Source organism: Apis laboriosa, unplaced genomic scaffold (assembly GCF_014066325.1).
Source record: "Apis laboriosa isolate Shangri-la unplaced genomic scaffold, ASM1406632v1 scaffold70_cov154, whole genome shotgun sequence".
NCBI lineage: Eukaryota > Metazoa > Arthropoda > Insecta > Hymenoptera > Apidae > Apis > Apis laboriosa.
Genome location: NW_025224195.1, coordinates 434,268 through 454,197, shown reverse-complemented (window position 1 = coordinate 454,197; position 19,930 = coordinate 434,268). Strand labels below are relative to the sequence as shown.

At 39.6% G+C, this 19,930-nt stretch overlaps 1 protein-coding gene across 6 annotated transcripts in view; it reads left to right on the top strand.

The window, feature by feature from the left end:
- The window catches only part of LOC122719134 (protein groucho), a 91,795-nt gene that overhangs the window by 13,859 nt on the left and 58,006 nt on the right, over nucleotides 1-19,930 (top strand). For 3 of the 6 annotated variants that reach the window (XM_043944722.1, XM_043944724.1, XM_043944719.1), the window contains exons 3-4: nucleotides 6,820-6,926; nucleotides 10,149-10,224. In XM_043944722.1, coding sequence (XP_043800657.1) covers nucleotides 6,820-6,926; nucleotides 10,149-10,224 — 183 coding nt within the window. Of the gene's footprint in view, nucleotides 1-6,819; nucleotides 6,927-10,148; nucleotides 10,225-19,930 lie in introns of those variants that run through there. The other 3 variants (XM_043944723.1, XM_043944720.1, XM_043944725.1) reach the window with 2 other exon arrangements.

Sequence of the window (19,930 nt, the reverse complement as noted above, 5' to 3'; positions counted from 1 at the left end):
CCTATTAAGAACAACACTGTGTGTGCCCCTGTCGTTGGATCACGTCGTCCTGGGTCTGCGGGAAGCGAGGTTATATTCCTCCGGTCCTCTACTCCGGTGCATTGTGCACACTGCCATGAAACGTCTAACCTATAATAATCATACCGATATACAAGACGAGCTCCGTAATGCTCGTCTCTCGTACATGTACACACATGATTGTCGCGTGTATGTACATGTGCGACCTGAGCGGTACGCGGCCGTCAATCCGCCATTGCGACATGGACGTGAGGTTACGCGCGTGAACGAGAAGCGAGGTTACGTTCGACTCTTGGTTTCTCTCTCTCTCTCTCTCTCTCTCTCTATACTACCCAGAATGCACCGCGTTCTCGCAAGAAATGGTAGCAAAAGCCGGCTTAACGTTCGATTGCTTGCATATCTTGAATGGATTCTCTGAGGGCGGTTGGAATAGTTCCAATAATACAGTTCGTTAATGGAGGAGGAAGAAGGATTGGCGTCTGAAGATTTAGATTCATCGCCGAGACTTTTGATTGATTTGATCTCTCTTACTTGGTTAGGTTATCCCTGAATATACTTGTAAGTACATATTTTTTCAAATAATACGTTCGAAAATAGTTGCTATATTGTTGAATTCATTGTCGATTGATTCGATCTTATATTTAGGTTAAGTTATCAGTTATTGCGTTTCTTTTTGCTTTTCCGTGTCTGGAATTTGAAAATACTTGATATTTTCGATGACGTAAGCTATATTGTATAAAGTGTTTATTGAAAGGTTCTGTAGAAATATGAAGTTAGCAGCAGGTCGAAAGAATTAGATATATATACGATTTTATTGAAGAAATTTCTTTTCGCGAATTTTCTTTATCCTTTGATTGTTTTAATTTTGCATAGTATAAACGAGAATATATTCGAATATTTGGATTTTTGCTTAACGATCAAAGCGTTTTTATTTATTATTCTTTTTTTTTGGAATGTAATGATTCTCGTGCACCAATTATTGTTCACTATATAAAAGCAATTTACAGTGCATATACAAGTCGTTTCGTGCAGCTATAGCGGTATTACAATTACTATTCTCGTTTAATCGATAACTTTGCCAATAAGGAGACGTCAGTCAATTCATTGCTGTTAATGGACCACACGTTGTGCGCCGAAAACTACTGATACGTACTTACATTGCACATGACAATGTTCAAACTATTCATAATGAACATAATTGGAATGGAAAATAAGAAAAAAAAAAAATTCTTCTTCCTGTATCATGTAATTTAACATGCAAATGCAAACTACGCGAAATGTGTTAGCTCTTTTATCAGTTACTCACTATCGCAATGAAGATTCGCGTATTCTAACTGCGCACCTCTGAATTTCACCACGTGCTCTCCCTCTCTTCCTTTCTCTACCTTGGTTTTCTTCAACGAGCAGTCTTCCTCCTACACATCCACCCTTTAAATTCAGTCTAGGTTCCCCTTACAAAGCGTGCCGGTATTTGTTAGCACATTTTATGTCCCGACATTGATTGAGCATACGTTTTCCTTCAAGCTGTTTCATTGATACATAATTTAAAATATGCGATGTTTTATTATATATAATAACAAAATTGTTTTTTTTTTCTTTCGAACGAATAGTATCGTATAAGAATTTATTTTAATTCAATTATTCAATTATTTTCTCTCATTTTTTTTTTTAAAAAGTACATTTTATCATGTACCTATCTTATCCTCGGTATATCATCTTATTCGCATGCATAAAAAGAAATCACATGTATACGTAACTTCAAAATTTACAATATTTACGATTATTTGCAATTTTATTATACTTAATACAATCAAACACCATCTTTTTTCCATTTCAAAGAATTTTTTCTCAATTAACACGATAAATTACCATCCTAAAAAAAAAAAAAAAGAAAGATGAAAAAGAAAGAAAAAGAGAAATAAGGAAGACGGATGAAAAGAAATTCTTCCTTTTTTCGAGCGTTATCTCTCAAGCTTCATCGCATCCCCCGCATAACCGGCCACTTGGATCCTTATTTCCTTTATTTATCGTTTTATTAATGAACCACGTGTGTAATTCAAAGACGTGCTCGCGCTTCGAATGGCCTGGCCTGTTATTGGCGCGGAATACATCGAAATCGTGTGGCCGTGTACGTATAAAAAAGTTGCGCTTATTCGTCAGTGTTCACTGCATATCGATGCATCGATGTTTATTCAAGTGCAGCTGCATCGGCTTCGTACGTCTGACTTTCAACAGCCTCGAAACACGATTTGAATAATTCCCAATAGCGTTGCCTCATCCAATTAGACTTCTTTCCGCGATATAAAATAAAGGAAGCGAGAAGCAAATTCGCGCGAATAAGATGAAATAATGAAAAAAACAAATTTTCAGTATCGTTGCAAAGATATACCATTCCATTTACATACACCACGTATAAATCCATAGCTCGGATTCTCTTTCTCATATTTTCTCTAGAACTTGGGATAATATTTAATGATAGAAATGAATATTGAAAATGTATTTGATCGAATTGAAAAAAAAATTGCTCGAATGATGAAGATGGTAGAAAAATCGTACAAACCGATTGACACGAATATTTCTTCATTATTTCGATATAGCGCTTAAAAATAATCTCTTGCACAATAAACTTTGCAACTCATATTACGCACTTCTCTTTTACCAATTTTGCAACTGTTACATTCTTCGAACACCGTACCAAAAATAAAAAGTTTACGCTTAATCTCTAATTAAACCAATCAACCAAAAGCCCCAAACCCAGTCCCAGTTTTGAAAGTTGTGGACGCGCCCTTAAGGGGCTTCTCGCTTACGTCATTCCGATCTTTAGTCTATCCTCGGCCCTGCGAAGACCTATTACCTTATTTACGATTCGCATGGCCATTATCTCTTGGCAACAAAGTGAACCAGCCGGTTTTTCGATACGATCCTCCTCGTACAACACACACACACATACACACACACACACACGTGCGAGTATATAACAATACATATACCAAACCCACGTAACACGGATACATACACGCTTACTTATATACACGATCCCGCTCACGCGTGCTCCTTCATTGATTTCGCTGGTGTGAAAGGGGAATCGGGCAGACAATGAATACAAAGGCCCATGGGTGTATAGAGACGGGGCAAAAGCGTGCTCTTGTCGAGGCGGGCCGAGAAACGGAAGACTTTTGTCTTCGCTCGTTAATAACAGTTTTGACATACGCGGATGAAAATGCACGGATGATTGGACGGCTTATAGGGAAGGGAAAGAAAATTATTGAAAAATTGATTTTTAGCATTCGTATCCCTTTTGATCAGTGGGCGAAGCATCGATGCGTGGCCTCATCTTGCGTGTGCTCGGCTCCGTGCTCGGCCGCTTTCGGTACGAATACGTGCGATTGGTTAAGCTCAAAGGGCGAAATCCGATAGAAGTCGTCGTCGAACAAACGAGCGAAAAAAAAAAATAGGAAGAAAGGAGAGTAATTAAAAAAGAAAAAAGTGGAAGGGAATGTAACGTAAGGGGGAAAATTGATGTCTTGCTGCGTGATGTATCGATATATCGATATCAGTTATGTGCGAAATTTGAACGGATCCCTAATTAATGTTTGGATTTGGAAGGAAATCGTTCGACGAAGATAAAATGGATTTAAAAAGTATATGGTCTTGTTAATGAATTTTGAATGGTTTCCTCCGCTTTCGTTAGTGGTTTATCCATTCGTAATATTGATTTTCTTTAATATTGTAATTTGGAAAAACGAAGATATTTCTTCTAAATATGGAATATTTCGTTTCATTCATAGAATTTATAATTATTATTTTTCGTCAAACTTAGATACTGTCTTATTTCAACAATTTAATTTTTTTTTTAGATAAGGATAGGAATATATAAATAGGAAAAAGTTGTTTTTAAATAAAATTATTTTTCATAATAAATTTAATTAGAGCAGTCTATATATTTATTTCGCGCGAAAACGATATAATTTCGTATTATTTAAACTTGAGAAATTTTTAAAAATAACGAAAGTTTAATATCAAACTGTCAAATCAGATTATATTACAATTCACGGAATATTTCATAAAATCTTTTATAATTTTCATAATAAATATAAATGAAATCCTATTTTCTTTCTTACATATTCTCATAAAAATTCATTATTTTTATCGCTTTTAAAAAACCGTTTATTACAATATCAAATTCTATTCGCTATTTCAATTCGATACAAAATAATGTCGCGTAGTCTTCCATAATACGAATAAAAATTTATTTCCTTCTATCTTAAATTTAGAAAAAAAAAAATTTTTTTCTTATTACATATTTTCGCGAAAATTCATAATTCTTTGTATCAAGAAAAATATATATATATATACTATAATCGCTAATTGCACTAAAAAAAAATAGAAACGAAAAGAGTGAAGATTATCTTATATTCGAAGAGTCTGCTTTCATTACATATTCTCACGAAAATCCATAATTCTTATGGCTTTAAGAAAAAAAAAAAAATACTATAATTGGCTAATTACATTACGTTAAATGAGAGGAGAAGTGAAAAGGGCGAAGATTCGGTATCGATATCGGGGAATTATGGATGGGAACACGTTGGTCAGGTGGCGCGAGAATTTTCATGAAAACGAATTGCCGTTGGCCGTATCACATAACGGATATGCGGCGGGTTAACCATCGGAACAACAACCTGTTCGATGACTGTTCCGTTTGATGATTGCAACAAGTGAGGCCCACACCGCCGTCCTCTTCCCCAACCTGTTCCCAAACCATTTTACCACCGACAGCCACTCCCCGTTTCGAATTCAACAAGTGGCCAAATCATTCTACGCGAGACTACGTAGCGTCGAAAAACTGGAATTTTCCGAGCGGCGCGGACAGTCATTGACCATTTAACGCCCCGTGTCCCGTGATATTTCTCTTTATCGAGAGATTTTGTCATCCGCCACCCGAAATTCCTCTCTTTCTCTTTCATTTTCGTTTGGTTGTCGCGCCGATATTGATGCTCAATGATGATGCGCCCGTAACTGTATCGGATTAATGATCTGATTGGAAAATGGAATTCCATCCTTTTCCCCTCCCCGAAAGCTTCTCACGCTTTTTGCGCTTTTGATATATAAATAAATGTTTGTATCGAGTTTCAATCGAGTGTATAATACTGTCGGCAGAATTTCATAAAAATTGTCGAAGGACCCGTTTCCGATTCGAACGATTTTAATTTCATTCGAATCGACAACAGTAGGAATAGGAATAAAATTTTCAATTTGAACGTGAAATAAAAAAATGTTGCAATTCTATTTTAATATCACAAACAAAGTTGCAACGAAAGTTATTTATCTCTAAATGAAATCGATTCGGAAAAAGGTTTTTACACGCGATCGGATTATATATGTACGTAGCTTCTCTTGATATCCCCACTCAACCACGTTTCGAGCGTACTTACGATTCAATTCGATCGAATCACCGCGGATTACGTATATAACAAGTATACAAGGAAACTCGCGCGTGTGTACACGTAACGTAATCATTACTGTCATCGGAAAGCCCGATCCTTTTCTCTCAGTAATTTCAACCGGTAGAGCGGCGTCGGTATATACGGGGCGGTTGAAGAACCCGTAGACACAGACCTCGTGCTACCTGGTGGAATGGGTCTCATTAAGAACGCCTTCATGGCCCTTCATCCTTGGCTCTTCAGGCCTCGCCTCGCCTCCTCTTCTCTCCTCTCTTCTCCTCTCCTCTCCTCTCCTCTCCCTCTCAGCCCACGGAGTCGCTCCGTCTTTTATACCTGGATGCCCTCTCCTCTCGTTTCTGAGCCTCGGTTTCTGTGTTTGCGTGCGCCTTATGCGGTCGAAGGCCATTTGATGGTGGTTGCTTGTCATCTTCGACTTTAACCTCGTTACGATTTTACAGTCGTTTCTGGAACGAACGAACGAACGAACGAACGTATATACCGCTCGGTTTTCCTTTAAATTCGGATTTGTTAAGATTTATTTCGAATTTATTCCGCGGTTTCGCCATCCTGAGGTCCGATGTACCCGTCGACCTCTCTCTCTCTCTCTCTCTCTCTCTGTTTCTTTTTTCTCTATTTCTGTTCCACGATTTCCGGCGTAACGAGATTTCTTCGACGTTGCCTGTACACCCTTTAACGAGTTTTTTTTCCCCCTCTCTCAGGTGTATTTCGTAAATAGAGTTCCATCGTTGCGGCAAGACTGTTATCGTATCGTCTGTTCGAATTGTGCGACTCGATAGAAATCTTGCTTGTTAACTCGCCCGGTCTTCTTATTCTCTTCTAGGGGGGACAAGAACAGCGTTTTTTTCAATACTTGAACCTGGATGTCAATGTTACTTCTGAAGTGTATCGCCTCGAATGCCATGGAATCTATGATTAATCATACGAAATCCTGCATTGTAAACGGAGAATAATCTTTGTAACGTAGGATTCTTTAGCGGTGATATTTTCCATGGTAAACACATCCTTTGAGAATATTTTCTTAAGAAATCTTATTAAATAATCAGAAATCAAAAAATTCTTTTACTTGAATTTTTTTTTTTATCACATCTCGAGTTAATAGAAATAATTATACTTTAATATGCCTTTATTGATCATCGATCGATCAATAACGAAAAATAACAATCTTTTCTGCAAATCGAAGCGAATTTTAACGCGTGCATGCCACGGTAACAACCATAACTCCGTTCTAGCCGATCTATTTTTCGTTCTTTGTCGCGGCTGCTTTGTCGTGTATGCTAATCGAATTCTCTTCTCTTATTTTCCCCTTTTTTTCCCCCTCTCCCATCTCTTTTTGTTGCAGGGTGGCGGAGGAAGCGGCGGGGCTGCGGGAGGGCTGAAATTCACGGTGGCTGACACTTGCGAGAGGATCAAAGAGGAATTCAATTTCATCCAGCAACAGAACCACTCGTGAGTCTTTCTCTTTTCTTTTACTCGCCTCTACTCTCGTCTCTTCTCCCTCCCTCTTTGTTTTTCTTTCTCCTCCTCCTCCTCCTCCTTCCCCTCCCCCTCGCTCCTCTCCAGTTTTCTCGTCTATTCATCCCTTCGCGTCTTCGCCGCGTTCGCGTTTCTCCAAGATCCACGATTATTGACGCCGATGCCTCCCCGTCACCCGCCTTTCCTCGCCTTTCCACCATCGCATCCCCTGTTTTCGAGGTCGCTTCGAGGAACCACCATCCATCCCTCGCTTCACGCTGTTGCACGCCGATCTCTCTCTCTCTCTCTCTCTCTCTCTCTCTCTCTCTCTCTCTCTCTCTCTCTCTCGTCCGCTCTTCAATAACGCGTCCAACGCTTCCCACTCGATCGCGGCTCGCCTTCATTAGAGAATGGACGAATTATTTTTTTTGTCGGACGGTCGCATCCCTCCAAAAAAAAATAATTCAATAATAAAAGACTGGATTTTTCGCGAATACATATACATATATAGACGTGTCCACTAACGAGTCTCGAATTCTCTTACATCCACGAATTCTTATAAGTAACGTATCAAGTAACAAGTATCGGGGGAAATATCCTCGGAGCGGAAATTCCAACTTTTCCTCGACTCCCTTCACCCTCCCCCTCCACCTTGGGAAAATGGCGGCAAATCGTTTGCGCGGCAAAGAATATCGGCGTGATGCGAACGATTTATGGTATAATTGATTATCGAGGCGGGGGGGCACGGTAATTAATCGACGTTCCGCCAAGTAGTATCCAGATGCAGGCTGTGCTATAACCGTTAACGTTATTGGAACACCGCTCACTTTCGTGCCGGAGGGGGAGGAGGGCGGCGGCGGCGGCGGCGCGGCGTGTAATGGGACCGTGTGTACAAATGTCTGCGTTTACGTATCATTAATTATCTAGCGTGGTGGCGCACTTGCGATACCGTTGAAACCGTCGGATGGACGGTTAAATTTGCGTTTCGTTGTTAACGCTCGGCTACTACGTGCCCGCGTACAAACCGCGGCTCGCCAACTCGCGAGTTTCCGCTCGAAACCGTTTTCGGTGGGACTGTTCCAGTTTCGACCAATTTCCCTCCGTCGTAATTCGCGTGTACATTGGAATCGGGAGAGGAATAGTTTCGTTAAAGAGATTTCTTAACAAATTATTGATTATTTTTTCTTTCCTTCTCTTTTTATGCATGGGTTCTTCTTCGAAGTAAAATGTGGAGGAACGATTCTTATGGGGATCTTTATTATTCGTTCTTGATTTTAAGAGAAATAGTTTTCTGAATAAATATTGAATTCTTCTTCTTTTTTTTTTTTTAATTGGTTAGTTCACTTCGAGCGATACTTGGAGTTTGTGTAATTCGTTCGATCGTTTTAAAAATAAGTTAAATTTGCTGGGGAACTAGAAAGGATATAAGTGGTAACGCTTCTCGTTTCAATTTAATCGTTGAGTAATCATTAGCAGTTAGAATTATTAACATTATCGTAACGAGGCTCAATTGTTGATACAAAATAAATAACGAGAAGCGATTACTTTATATATGCTCTTATCAAAGCGTATGATATTTACAGTTATTGTATAAAATTACTTTTCATTAAACGCATCGTAAATATTAAAAAATATATGTATACATGCAGATACTGGTAAAAAACTAATCAAAGTTTTGCATTCCATTTAATATTCTTCGAGCCGAAATTCTTTTACGACATTTTACGATGCGAAAATATTACGACTATTCCCTTTTTTCTTGAGAAAAAAATAGGATATAAAGTGTGTTTAATAGATAGTTTTCGCTGCAGGGTCGTAAGACGATCTTTCAGAAGTTGCGTTCTCGTATTGTGAATTACTCTGCTCTCATTCTAAATCGATATCAATTTTTTTACAACAGATTTTTAGTGTTTTATGAATTGTATAAATAATACAGGATATATGATTAGATTAAGTAATTAAATTCAATATTTTATTTAACTGATTCAAGATCAATAAATTATTGGATCGATACATGTGAAACTAATTGAAGATATAATCCATTACTATTTCTTCGTCTCATTATGTTCTAATCGATTTATAAAAGAGATTTCAAACGTGGAAATTATTTTAAATTAATCTATATCTCGTACGCGCCAATGTATATTTATTAACAATAATTCCTTTCAAAATTATAATCTGATTAAACCGAACAATTATATAAAATTTCTTTTCTCTTCCTCGGAGAACAACTTCGAACAATTTCCACGCTTACATGAAGATAAATGATCGTGTCAAGTGATTGCAAACCCGAGGTTAAAATAATCCCTCGTTCTCCTCGCCAAATAACGAATGTAGAATAGATCCTATTTGCCAAAAATGTCCTCTCCTTTATTCATAGCCGCGTCTTTTCCTCGCGGATATTTTCAACCGTTCGGTCGGTCACCGCAACCGCTAACGCCGCTATAATCTCATTCCTCCTCCTTACCCCTTCGACTTTTTCGCCGTAGAACTCGATCTTACTTTCTTAGAGACGCGCCATGCGCCTCCTCCTTCTCCTTTCCTTCCTCCTCCTCCTCCTCCTCCTCCTCCTCCTCCGCCTCCACGAATTCAAGATGCTGCAAATCCCAAAGGGAAAGGCAACGGTCTTGCCCTACGTGTTTGCACGTATCTGCTACGTGTGCGCGTGCAAGCGCAGGGGTGTCGTCTTCCAGGTCGAGTGGTGGATGATTCTACGTGTAAAAATACGGGTCAGAAGAGGAAAAATAATAATTCCATATCCGTTATTCGAGAAGATCGAGTTTTCAAAATTTGTCAAATAAACGGGAATTTTGTCGATGGAATAATTTATGGGATAAATAGTTCGTGGAATTATTGTTGGAATATTTGAAAAGTCACCATTTGCACCACTTTGTAGTTTCATATATATATATATATATGTATATGTAGAGTAATCTGCTATTGATAATTCAGATTTGATTTGGATCCAATTGGATCGTTTTCAAATTTAATCTTCTCGAAAGTGAAACAATTGTGATGATTTTTCGATTTGTACCGTTTTCTACCACTCGTTCTGAGACTAAGTTTATACTATACTTGTAGACTATTTATACACAGTATGTAGCACTCTTATAAAATACATAGAATTTATAAAGAGACTCGAGTGCTCACCATTTCCGCTTTAACGCATGCCTGGACTCGTACCGATCGCTCATCATCGCTTTTCACTTTTCACAGACTGAAGATCGAATGCGAGAAGTTGGCCAGCGAGAAGACCGAGATGCAGAGGCATTACGTTATGGTAAGGCACTTTGTAAGTTCGTTTTCACGTCTTTTTAATCTTCCCACAACACGTTTTATATATATATATATATATACATTGATCGCATTCGTTGAAAAGATCGCTTGCCTCGAATCGTTTTCCGACTGGCCATTAATTTTCGTTCGAATTGCATTATATAATAATAATAATAATAATTTCAAGAGAACGGACAACAAACAAAACGATCGAATCTCGGGGAGAGAGAAGATTCTTTTTCGCGGCGAGGAAAAGATTTGAATTGGATTAGTTGGAACAACGACGACGAAATTTCTCAAATCTCGACAAAATATTCTTCCACCCTTCAAGCGATGCCGCGTGCTCCTATTGTGAAATTATCGATAAGGGGCAAGGGTAATCGTAGCCACGGAATCGGGTTTTATAAGCAACGAGGTTACAGGGCCATTATTGAACTCGGTAATCTTTGTCGCGACCCTACCAACCCAGGAGAAAAACGATCGATATTGTTCCCGCTTCATATTGCCGGCTCTTCGATTCAGTTCCCATCAGCACGGAGGCAATTAGCTCAGCCAACCGTACTAATCGTATCGTGATCGGTAAGGAGCTTAACTTGGACTTACCTATATTAAAGTGTGGCATTAACGGTGGGCCAAAGTATTTTGCCACCGGAGTCCATTTCATTTCTCGCTTCTTTATCAAATATTTATCGTCAGACGGATCCACGAATTCCTTTGTTATTGCTCTTCCCAGTATGTGCGAGGAGGTGAAATGGAGATGTTTTGAAAAAAAAGATATTTTTAAATGAATAAATTTTGAATAGGTGGTAGTGGTGATTGGTACGTAATAGGAATTTTATGGAAATCTTTAAGTTTTGAGTTTAATTTTTAGTAGTTAATTTTTATTAATATTTTTTCAACGAGGAACGAATTTTTTAATTTATACGCTGAGAAAAATTCATTTTCTTTCGCTATAGTGCGATTTTATAATATTATTTTAGGATAATTAATCGATCGTGTTTTTTTTTTTCTGTTGAAAGAAAATTTCGCGAATTTTCTTCTCCGCGGTTTAATTCGATCGGTGATTAAGGAAAATTAACGCGAAGAAAAAGTGTTCGAAACTAAACCTTTATCTTTTATCGGTGGTCAATGAAACCGATACTTTCGTTCTTACTTTCATTATTTCTCGTTCAACGAATTTTCATCTCGCCAATGTATCTCGGAAAGAAATAAGTCTCGTGAATTTTCGCCGAATCGAATCTATCATTGGGAAAATTAAACGAGGAAATATCTTTCCTCCTTGTTGCTTATTCCTCGAACCGTTTATTCCTTCTCTTGAATGCTAATGAGAGAGAATCCTTTAGAATTGATTAAAAGGTTATTTCGATACCAAGATAGAATACCGGCCAAAATTATAACAATCATTCGCAATTCAATTGTTTTCCTCATAATAGAAAAGAAAAGTAAATAGAAACATCGTCGAATCGAAATACCTTGGATTGTAAAATTAAAATATTTATTTCAACGCGTTAATTGATATATAAGAATTAACAAAAATTATCTCTTACAATTTTACTTTTGATCTTATTAATAGATATTTTACGACGAATACGTTATTTTCAAAATTTTCTTTCAATTTTCGCATAATTTTTTACAATCTTACAACTAACAGAAACAGGAGAAAAAGAGAGGAGAAACAAATAAAGAGCGGAAGAGCAGACTGTCTGAAATTTAGAAATTGCAAGACATTTTTGCAAGACTTTCCCCTTCCAATCAAATTTACATTTACCGTCTCGCTTCGTTTTCTATTTCCGTAATTACCCGATTATACCCGAGTAAAATACCACCCCACACCATACTTCTATTTATCTCGAGCGTTAAGATGGCGTTTCCTTGCGAAAAGGCAATTTTCGCGTGTTTTGATAAGTCCTCGGGAAACTTACACCGAGGAGGATAGGCTTGGTTGTTCGAAAGAAAAAGAAATCGGGTCGCCCGCTTTATTCCCGTGTATATAAATTCACCGATATTCGAGAACCGTGCTTTTATCCTTCCCGTTATGCGGTTTCTCTAAACTGTTCTCTCTCTCTCTCTCTTTCTCTCTCTCGACTTGTAGGGTCAACAACCCTGGCTATACAATCCACGTTTCTGCATTTATCTTCACTCTTCTCCTAAGGGGCAGGGGAAAGAAAAAAAAAACCCACTCGGTATTGAGAAATTATTTTAAATCGGCGTACGAAAAAACACCTCCCTCCAGCATTATCTCGCGATCGTTGATCGTTTCCCCAACACCTTCTTCCTCTCTCTTCCTCCCTTCTCTTTGCGCTTCTCTTTATTTCTCGACGTCGAGCAACGCAACGTCATTTTCGCGAGAGAAAGAAAGAAAGAAAGAAAGAAAGAAAGAAAGAGCGAGAGGACGGAAGAAAAATGCAAAATGCGAAAGAAAAAGTAGGGGAAGAAAGAGAGAGAGAGAGAGAGAGAGAGAGAGAGAGAGAGAGAGAGAGAGATGAGAAAAACGAGGGGAAAAATGAGAGGGGGAGGGAAGAGCGCGCGGCATGTGCAATGATCGATCCGAAAGCGCGGAGCAGTTAGGCGACACGACTTCCATCGCAATCCCTCATCCCCGGCTCGCGAGATCGTACGCCGATGTTAACTGTACGTTTGATCGTAATTGTCGCGAACTGTACCATCTCTGTAAACTGCTACACCGATGTGACACCGTGCAAGCAACCAAGCAGCAAGCTGGGCCGAGTGGTTGGGGGCTTTCGAGGGGAGGGGGGTGGCGGTGGGAGTGGATAAGGGGTGGGGGGGTTGGAGGTGACAGAGGGGTTGATGGGGGTTGGGAGTTGAGCCGGTAATCGATATCTCCAAAGTAAACGAAGAGAGGGAGCGAGAGGGAGGGGGGCAAAAGCCGAGGGACAGGAGAGAGAAATGGAGAAAGACACGCGGCGGGGAGGGAGGGTGGGGTGGAAAGGTGGAAAGGGAAGGGGAGAGGAGGGAGGACGGGGGATGGGGACCCACGGCCAGGGAGAAGGACAAAGATGGAAGGAGGAGGCGACACAGGAAGGGCGGGGTGAAGGGCGGCGAGGGGGGTTAGAGGGGAGAGGAATTAGAGACAGAGAGAGAAATTGATGTCGAGGGTTTGTCAACTACCGACAAGTATTATATACGTACAGCCTGACGAGGAGGAGTATTGGTGTAACGTATGTACAGGCTGCGAACGTGTCTCTGATATTCTAATTCCACCCCTGTGTATTCCAACCAAGCCACCTTTCCACCCCTCCTACAATTCATCCTCCGCGATTTTCATTAGGGTAACGTGCCGCGTAAATCCGAGCGTCGCTTCAACTTTTTTCTCTCTCTCTCTCTCTCTCTCATCCCGGCTCTTCTTTCCGCTACACCAACCGACACCCCGTGTTCCTTTTGTGAACTTCAACGCACGGATCATCGCCTCGCGACACGTTCTTATCCGATACACCTCCCCCTCGGACGAAAACTGCGACTCGTTATGTTCGCGGATTTTTTGGTTAAACGACTCGAATGAATTTCTCTTCGTGGTATCTCGAATAATTCGATCGATCGATTCGAAATTGATCGGTGAGAACGAGACGATATTGAGAGAACGATGACGATATGTTGTTTATCAAGGGGAAAAGAAAAGAAAGGAAAGACCGCGATCGTAGTTCATAGGTCATCGGAAGGCAGTGTATGTATCCAATGTATTATACCGAGAATCCATCTATTTTTATCGCTCAATAACCTTCCCCTCCTCCTCCTTCCTGCGTTGTTCCATTTTTATCGCGAAACGATGAGGAGGAGTATCGTTAAATTAATTCCTTGAAAAGTATCTGGTGGTGGTGATGGTGATGGTGATGGTGATGGTGGTGGTGGTGGTGGTGGTGGTGGAGGATTTATTTCCTCTTTATTTTATTTGACACTTTAGAAAAAGTTGTTAAATCGATAAGGAATTAATTCGATTTTTATTATGAAAAGCGGGACGATGAAACGCGAGAACCGTTCCAGGGTGGGGAGGGGAGGGAAGAGAGAGGGGGGGGGGAGGAGGGAAAGACGCGAAAAATATTCTTATGAAAGCAGCAGGCTGCCGTCGGTGCGGCACGTTTTTCACCCTTTGAAAACGCAGACTTCCCCCGGTTACCCACGTTTTCCCTCTCTTTTTCTCGCTCCCTGCTACTTTTTCCCGCGCTTCTCCTCCTCCTCTTCCTCCTCATCCTCTTCCACCACCCCTTCTTTTCCTCCACCCTCTTTATCTCTATTTCGTTTTTCCGCAGCGTAACAAATTAAACATAACCCACATCCTCGGGGCACGTTTCTTGATTACTTCTTGTTTTTCCCGTTTGCGTTCACCGTCTGCTTCTTTTTACAGATTTTATTTCCGCCTTTGAAGTTTCCACCGTGCAATTTAGTGTTTTTGTTTTTTCCACCCTCCCCTTTTCACCGACGTTTACGAAGTTTCATAACGGTGCACCAACGTCCGTGGGGTTAACTGTTTTCACGAATTTCCGTCCCTCCCTCTTCCTCCCTCGTCGATGGAGGTCTCTGCTGGTCTTTCACTTTTTCTTTCCTTTCTTTCCTCTTTTTTTTTTTTTTATTCTTTTTTTTCCTCGTTTTTCTTTTTCCTTTTTTGTTTTTTCTTTTTTTTTACTTCTTTCCCAAAATCCTTTTCCATTCTCTCATTCGTTTTTCTCTTTTTTTGTTTTTTTATTCCTCCTTTCCTTTTCTCTGTTTGCGCGGCAAGTCTCTTACTATTCAATTTTCTTAACGCCGCCAATGTCGTAACAACCCCCTTCCCTCCCCAACTTTGCGACTTGTGCTTTCGACGTTGCTATCGATTTCACTTACGTCGACGCGCATCCCTTTTCCATCGCTTTACGATCCCATTCACCCCTTCCGAAGAAGGGAACAAGAATTAACCGCAGGAGCAAATAAATTTTTTTTTTCTCTCTCTCCAGTGCATTCCTTCTCTCCCTCTCTCTCTCTCTCTCTCTCTCTCAATTTCCTTCATTCCAACTCCAACGTTCATCCTTTCCTTTCTTTTTTTCTTTTTCTTTTTGCCGCCCCGACAAAGGGGCGTCTTGCCTCGCCTTTGGTTATTCCCGCGATCGAGTTTGACTGATTAATTATCCATTACTCGTCGTAACGTTGAAACGCGAGAACTTGCGGAAACACGGAGAAAGAACGAAAAGGAGAGACAAAAGAGAGAGAGAGAAAAAAAAAGAAGGAAAACGGGAGCGACAAGGTGGAAGGAAAGTATGCGTGATGGTGTGATGCAGGTTGAGCAAAGAGAAAAGAGGGAGAAAAAAAAGAAGAGGGGATGAGGAATGGAGAGACGTGGAAAGATATCTCGCTCCAAAGAGCGAGAGAGCGAAAAGGGGTGAGATAGAGGGATAGATAGAGAGAGAGAGAGAGAGAGAGAGGAGGCGGCTCAATCACCCTAGCAAAGGCTCGCTACTAAAAGATCCATATCGAATAACCGGAGGGGGTGAAATTATCGGTACAACCCCTATTATTGGGTTCTGAACCACGTGAAAATAGAAAAGGAAAGGTTGGCAGATGAGATCGATACCGATCCCTCCTCCTCCTCCTCTCTCTCTCTCTCTCCCCCCCCTACCACGGCCGCAGAGAGAGAGAGAGAGAGAGAGAGTTTCTCTTCATCCGATTATCGACTTGGCCCGGCCAACTCTTTTCTTCGTGTTTCGGGCGAACCGATATGTACGGTGATGCGGCCAAGAAGCATTTTATTACGTCGCGAATCGAATTAATTCCCGTCCAGGATGTCGATAACGCGCAATTTAGGACGCGGCCTTCCGTCTATCGTCGATAATCGCCTCGAATACGATACGATATCGTCTTTCTGACGATCTGCTTAATCGATATATCTCGTCGCGTGTAAGTCGACATTCGAAACGTTTCGAATGGCATATATTGGGTATAAATTTGAATGCGAGATTGCAGGAAAAAATAAAGGAAAAAAAAAAAGAAAAAAAAAATGATTCCTCTGAAGAGAAGATGGAATTCTATTACATCATTTTATTACGTTTAATTGCGTTAAATTTATTGAAAATAATTTTTAATTTTATCTCGATATATTGTTAGAAGAGAGGCACGTACAGTTAAATAATTATTGAATCGAATTAATTAAATATTTCTGAAACTAAATCGGTGAATCGTTGAACAATTGAGAATTAGTAATTTATTATATAATTTGTTTTGACGAGATGTAGAAATCTAAGCATATTAAATTTTAACGACTAAGACTTTAAAAATTTATTTTCTCCTCTTTTTATTAATATTCCTTTTTAAGAAGATATGTAGAAACTTTGTACAAACTTTTTTTCTATTATACAGAAACGTAAATTATTTTCCAATCTTTTCGAATCGTTTTCCACGTGTATCCACGTAACCGTTGAAGAGCCATGAAATTAAAGATAAATTCCATTCCCTCCGATTAACACGGCCGGAGGAGCGATTTGTTAATTCGTATTTGAATGTCTGTTATCACGAACGGATATGGAATAAGTTATATTTGATCTGTGCTGTCGTTCTTTTTCCTCGGCTTCTTCCATTTCTATCGTTGAACTTCGCATAATACACCGTCAAGTTAATTGATTGCGTTCATTTAAAATTCATCTACCTTCCGGCGGATGATCATTCTCGTTAATAATTAATCGTTTTCGATTAAACACACGTCGAACGACAGGAAATCATTTAACATATTTCGAAATTTCTTTTCATAAATTATTATGTTTCTAACATAATAATACTGTGTTTCATAAAATAAATAAATAAATAGATAGATAGCTACGTTTAAGAATAAAATTCTCGAAAATCACTCTCGATACTTATTTATTTATTTTTTTTTTTCATTATAAGATTCTTTAACTTTTGCTATGAGATAGACATTTAGACGAAGAAACGTGGAGACCGATATTATTAAAATATTCAATGTAATTTAAAAAAAGGAGGATGGAAAGTGTATTTTATTCAGAATCTGTTGATAGATTTATCAGTAGATTCTTATGGAGAATCTTATGACGAAGATCAGAAAAATTTTAAAATATAAAAGAAATTTTCAAAGTTTTTTTCCCGCTTCTGAAAGAACACGAAAATTCGATTAACGCGAGATCAACATTTCCGCTGCTATTAACGTACGCGTTGTATTTCCATCAATTCAATAACAAAGCTAACGCAGTTGTCTTCGAATGCTCATTATACTACGTCTTCACATTTTTAAAACGTAATACTCCAAAAAAGTCTTAACAAACGTACAGACACTCCAATATTAAGAATAATAAAAGAAATCCCTTTAAGAATATCCATCTCTCGTGTAATCGTATCGATATATATTTATATATCAGATGAAATGATATATATCTTCCAAAAAAAAAAAAAAAAAAAAAAAAATAAAAAATAAAGATCGAGAAATGATGACATCATGACGAAAACACGCGTGGAGTAAGGCTTAACCGTTTCCGGTTACCTCAGCCGGATCGTCATCACGGGTCTTTCATCGCGATTATATCGACTGCATTATTAAGTCGGCGTATTTCCGTGGCCGATGCTATCGATCTCACTCGAGTAGAGTATCTGTCGAGCGACGTGTGCGCTTTCTCTCGAAGCCAACCAACCCCCCTTCACCCCCCGAAGCCATTCGTCCCGGAACGAGGGGCTAAAGGCGGACACGCAGCGCTAAGCGACAGCCACTAACCGATTTACGATCGCGCAAGCGCGCTCACGAATCGTATGATACGATGCACTTTACCGGAACACGGGTCGAACCCCCCTTCCTCCTCCTCCTCCTCCTCCTCCTTCTTCCCCCTCCCTCGCCCTCCGTTCAGACCGAGGACGTGACTCTTCCTTTCTCTCCGTGCTTACCTCTGTTCCAACGTGGCGAGGGATTATCATCACTTTTGACTTACGCCTTCTCCACCGACCATTGTTTATGAATTTCACCGATGTTCGCTCGAACCGATTTGAAATTGCCGCGTGTCCGGCCATCTATAGGGATTTTGTTGTTGCTCGCGTTATAGCGCTAGAGGTCACTAGAGGATGATTTATAAGCATCGAATAAGTGGATGGTTTAGATATGGTATACTCGAGATATTGATGTATGATGTCGATGTTTTAATACAACGTATGTAAGGTTATGTGTGCAGTAGAACGTTTATTGTTGGATTATTACAAATTATTTTGGACGAGTCACTATGATTTTTTAGCGTTATATTATTGTATAAAGAGGTTAGAATTTGATTCTTTTTCCCTTCTATGTCCATTTCCTTACGATTCAACAACGCGGTTACAAATTGAAAGAAGAAAAAAATTATTTTCGTTATAAAATGTTCAATTTCACGAAGAAACGAGCTCTTAAAAATGGTTGGAAATAACCGGATGTTCGACCTCGTAATCTTTCACGAGGCATGTCATCGTAAATTAATTATATAACAGGTATAAACGGTGGAATTTGCGTACATATCCTGTGTAGCTAACTGGTCTCCACGTGCCCGGGAAGAACATTTTTACGAGCACGCTGTAACGCGCCAGGGAATCATCATTTTCCCTGCCATAATGCAGCCCAGAACAGATACCCGAGTGACTTCGGCTACTAACCAATTTACGATCAGGCGGCCGTACCCTCGAATTGCACTGTAGTTACCCAATTGGGAAGGTGTTCGTAAGAAGAATCTTACTCGCAATTTTATTCGTTTCGTTGGGGAAAAGAATCTCTCTCTTTCTCTTCCTCTCTTTCTCTCTGCTTATACTTTAAAATGAACAGGTTCGTCGCGCTGTCGACTTAACCGATCCTATCGAGAGGCGTCTCGGTTTCACGCGACAAATGAAACCGACTTTTTCGTAGACACCTAGACGATGAAACCTTAGCTCGATCGATCGTGTCGCGCGACGAGGAGAAACACAAGGGTAATTTATTCGGTCGTTGGCGTCGTCGATAATCAATTTTAACCCTCAACCGGTGGGGTGAAATGCCTGTTACATAACTAGCCGGCTGAAGTTAATTTGCCCTCGATTACAAAGCACGATGGAATATGAGCGATTTATCTGATTAAATACGCGGCTGGAGCTTGACGCGGATTAAGTTGTTGCGAAAACCGTGTACGGATGCGAGGCAAAGGGGAGAAAAGAAACAAGTACGCGCGACCCGAACGAGGAATTAATTTTTATCGTGAACGTGTATGTATATCAAGCGTTATTTATATATATATATATCGGAGAATACTTCGAGAATAGAAAGTAAACTAATTTGAAAACTAATTTGAAAATAATTTTAAAGGAAAGTAGTAAGTGAATCAGATCGATAAAAGAACGATAAAAGTTATATCTTTTTTTACAGATCAAATCAATTGTAAAATTTCTTTTAAAATCTCTATTAATCACGGCCAATCAACTTGACAACTTAAAAACTTTTTATATATCAGAAGCAGAAGAAAAATTCCAAGAAAAATCCAGTGTATATCGTTATTATTATTATTTTGGCAGTAGAGAATAGTTACGAATAATGTTTGACATGTTGAAGTCTGAAGCCAAGCAACAAACTGAACGTCTTTCCTAGTCGGATGTTGGAAGGTCTGAGGTGGAATTCCAACGCGATCCTGTTCAATGGACAAAAGTGGTGGCCGGTTGATCCGGCTTGTTCGCCGGATGAACGTTGTAATGATTCTTTCTTCTTGCACGCGGCGTGCGGTGCGGAGAAAGGGAGTGAAAGGGAGGGCAGG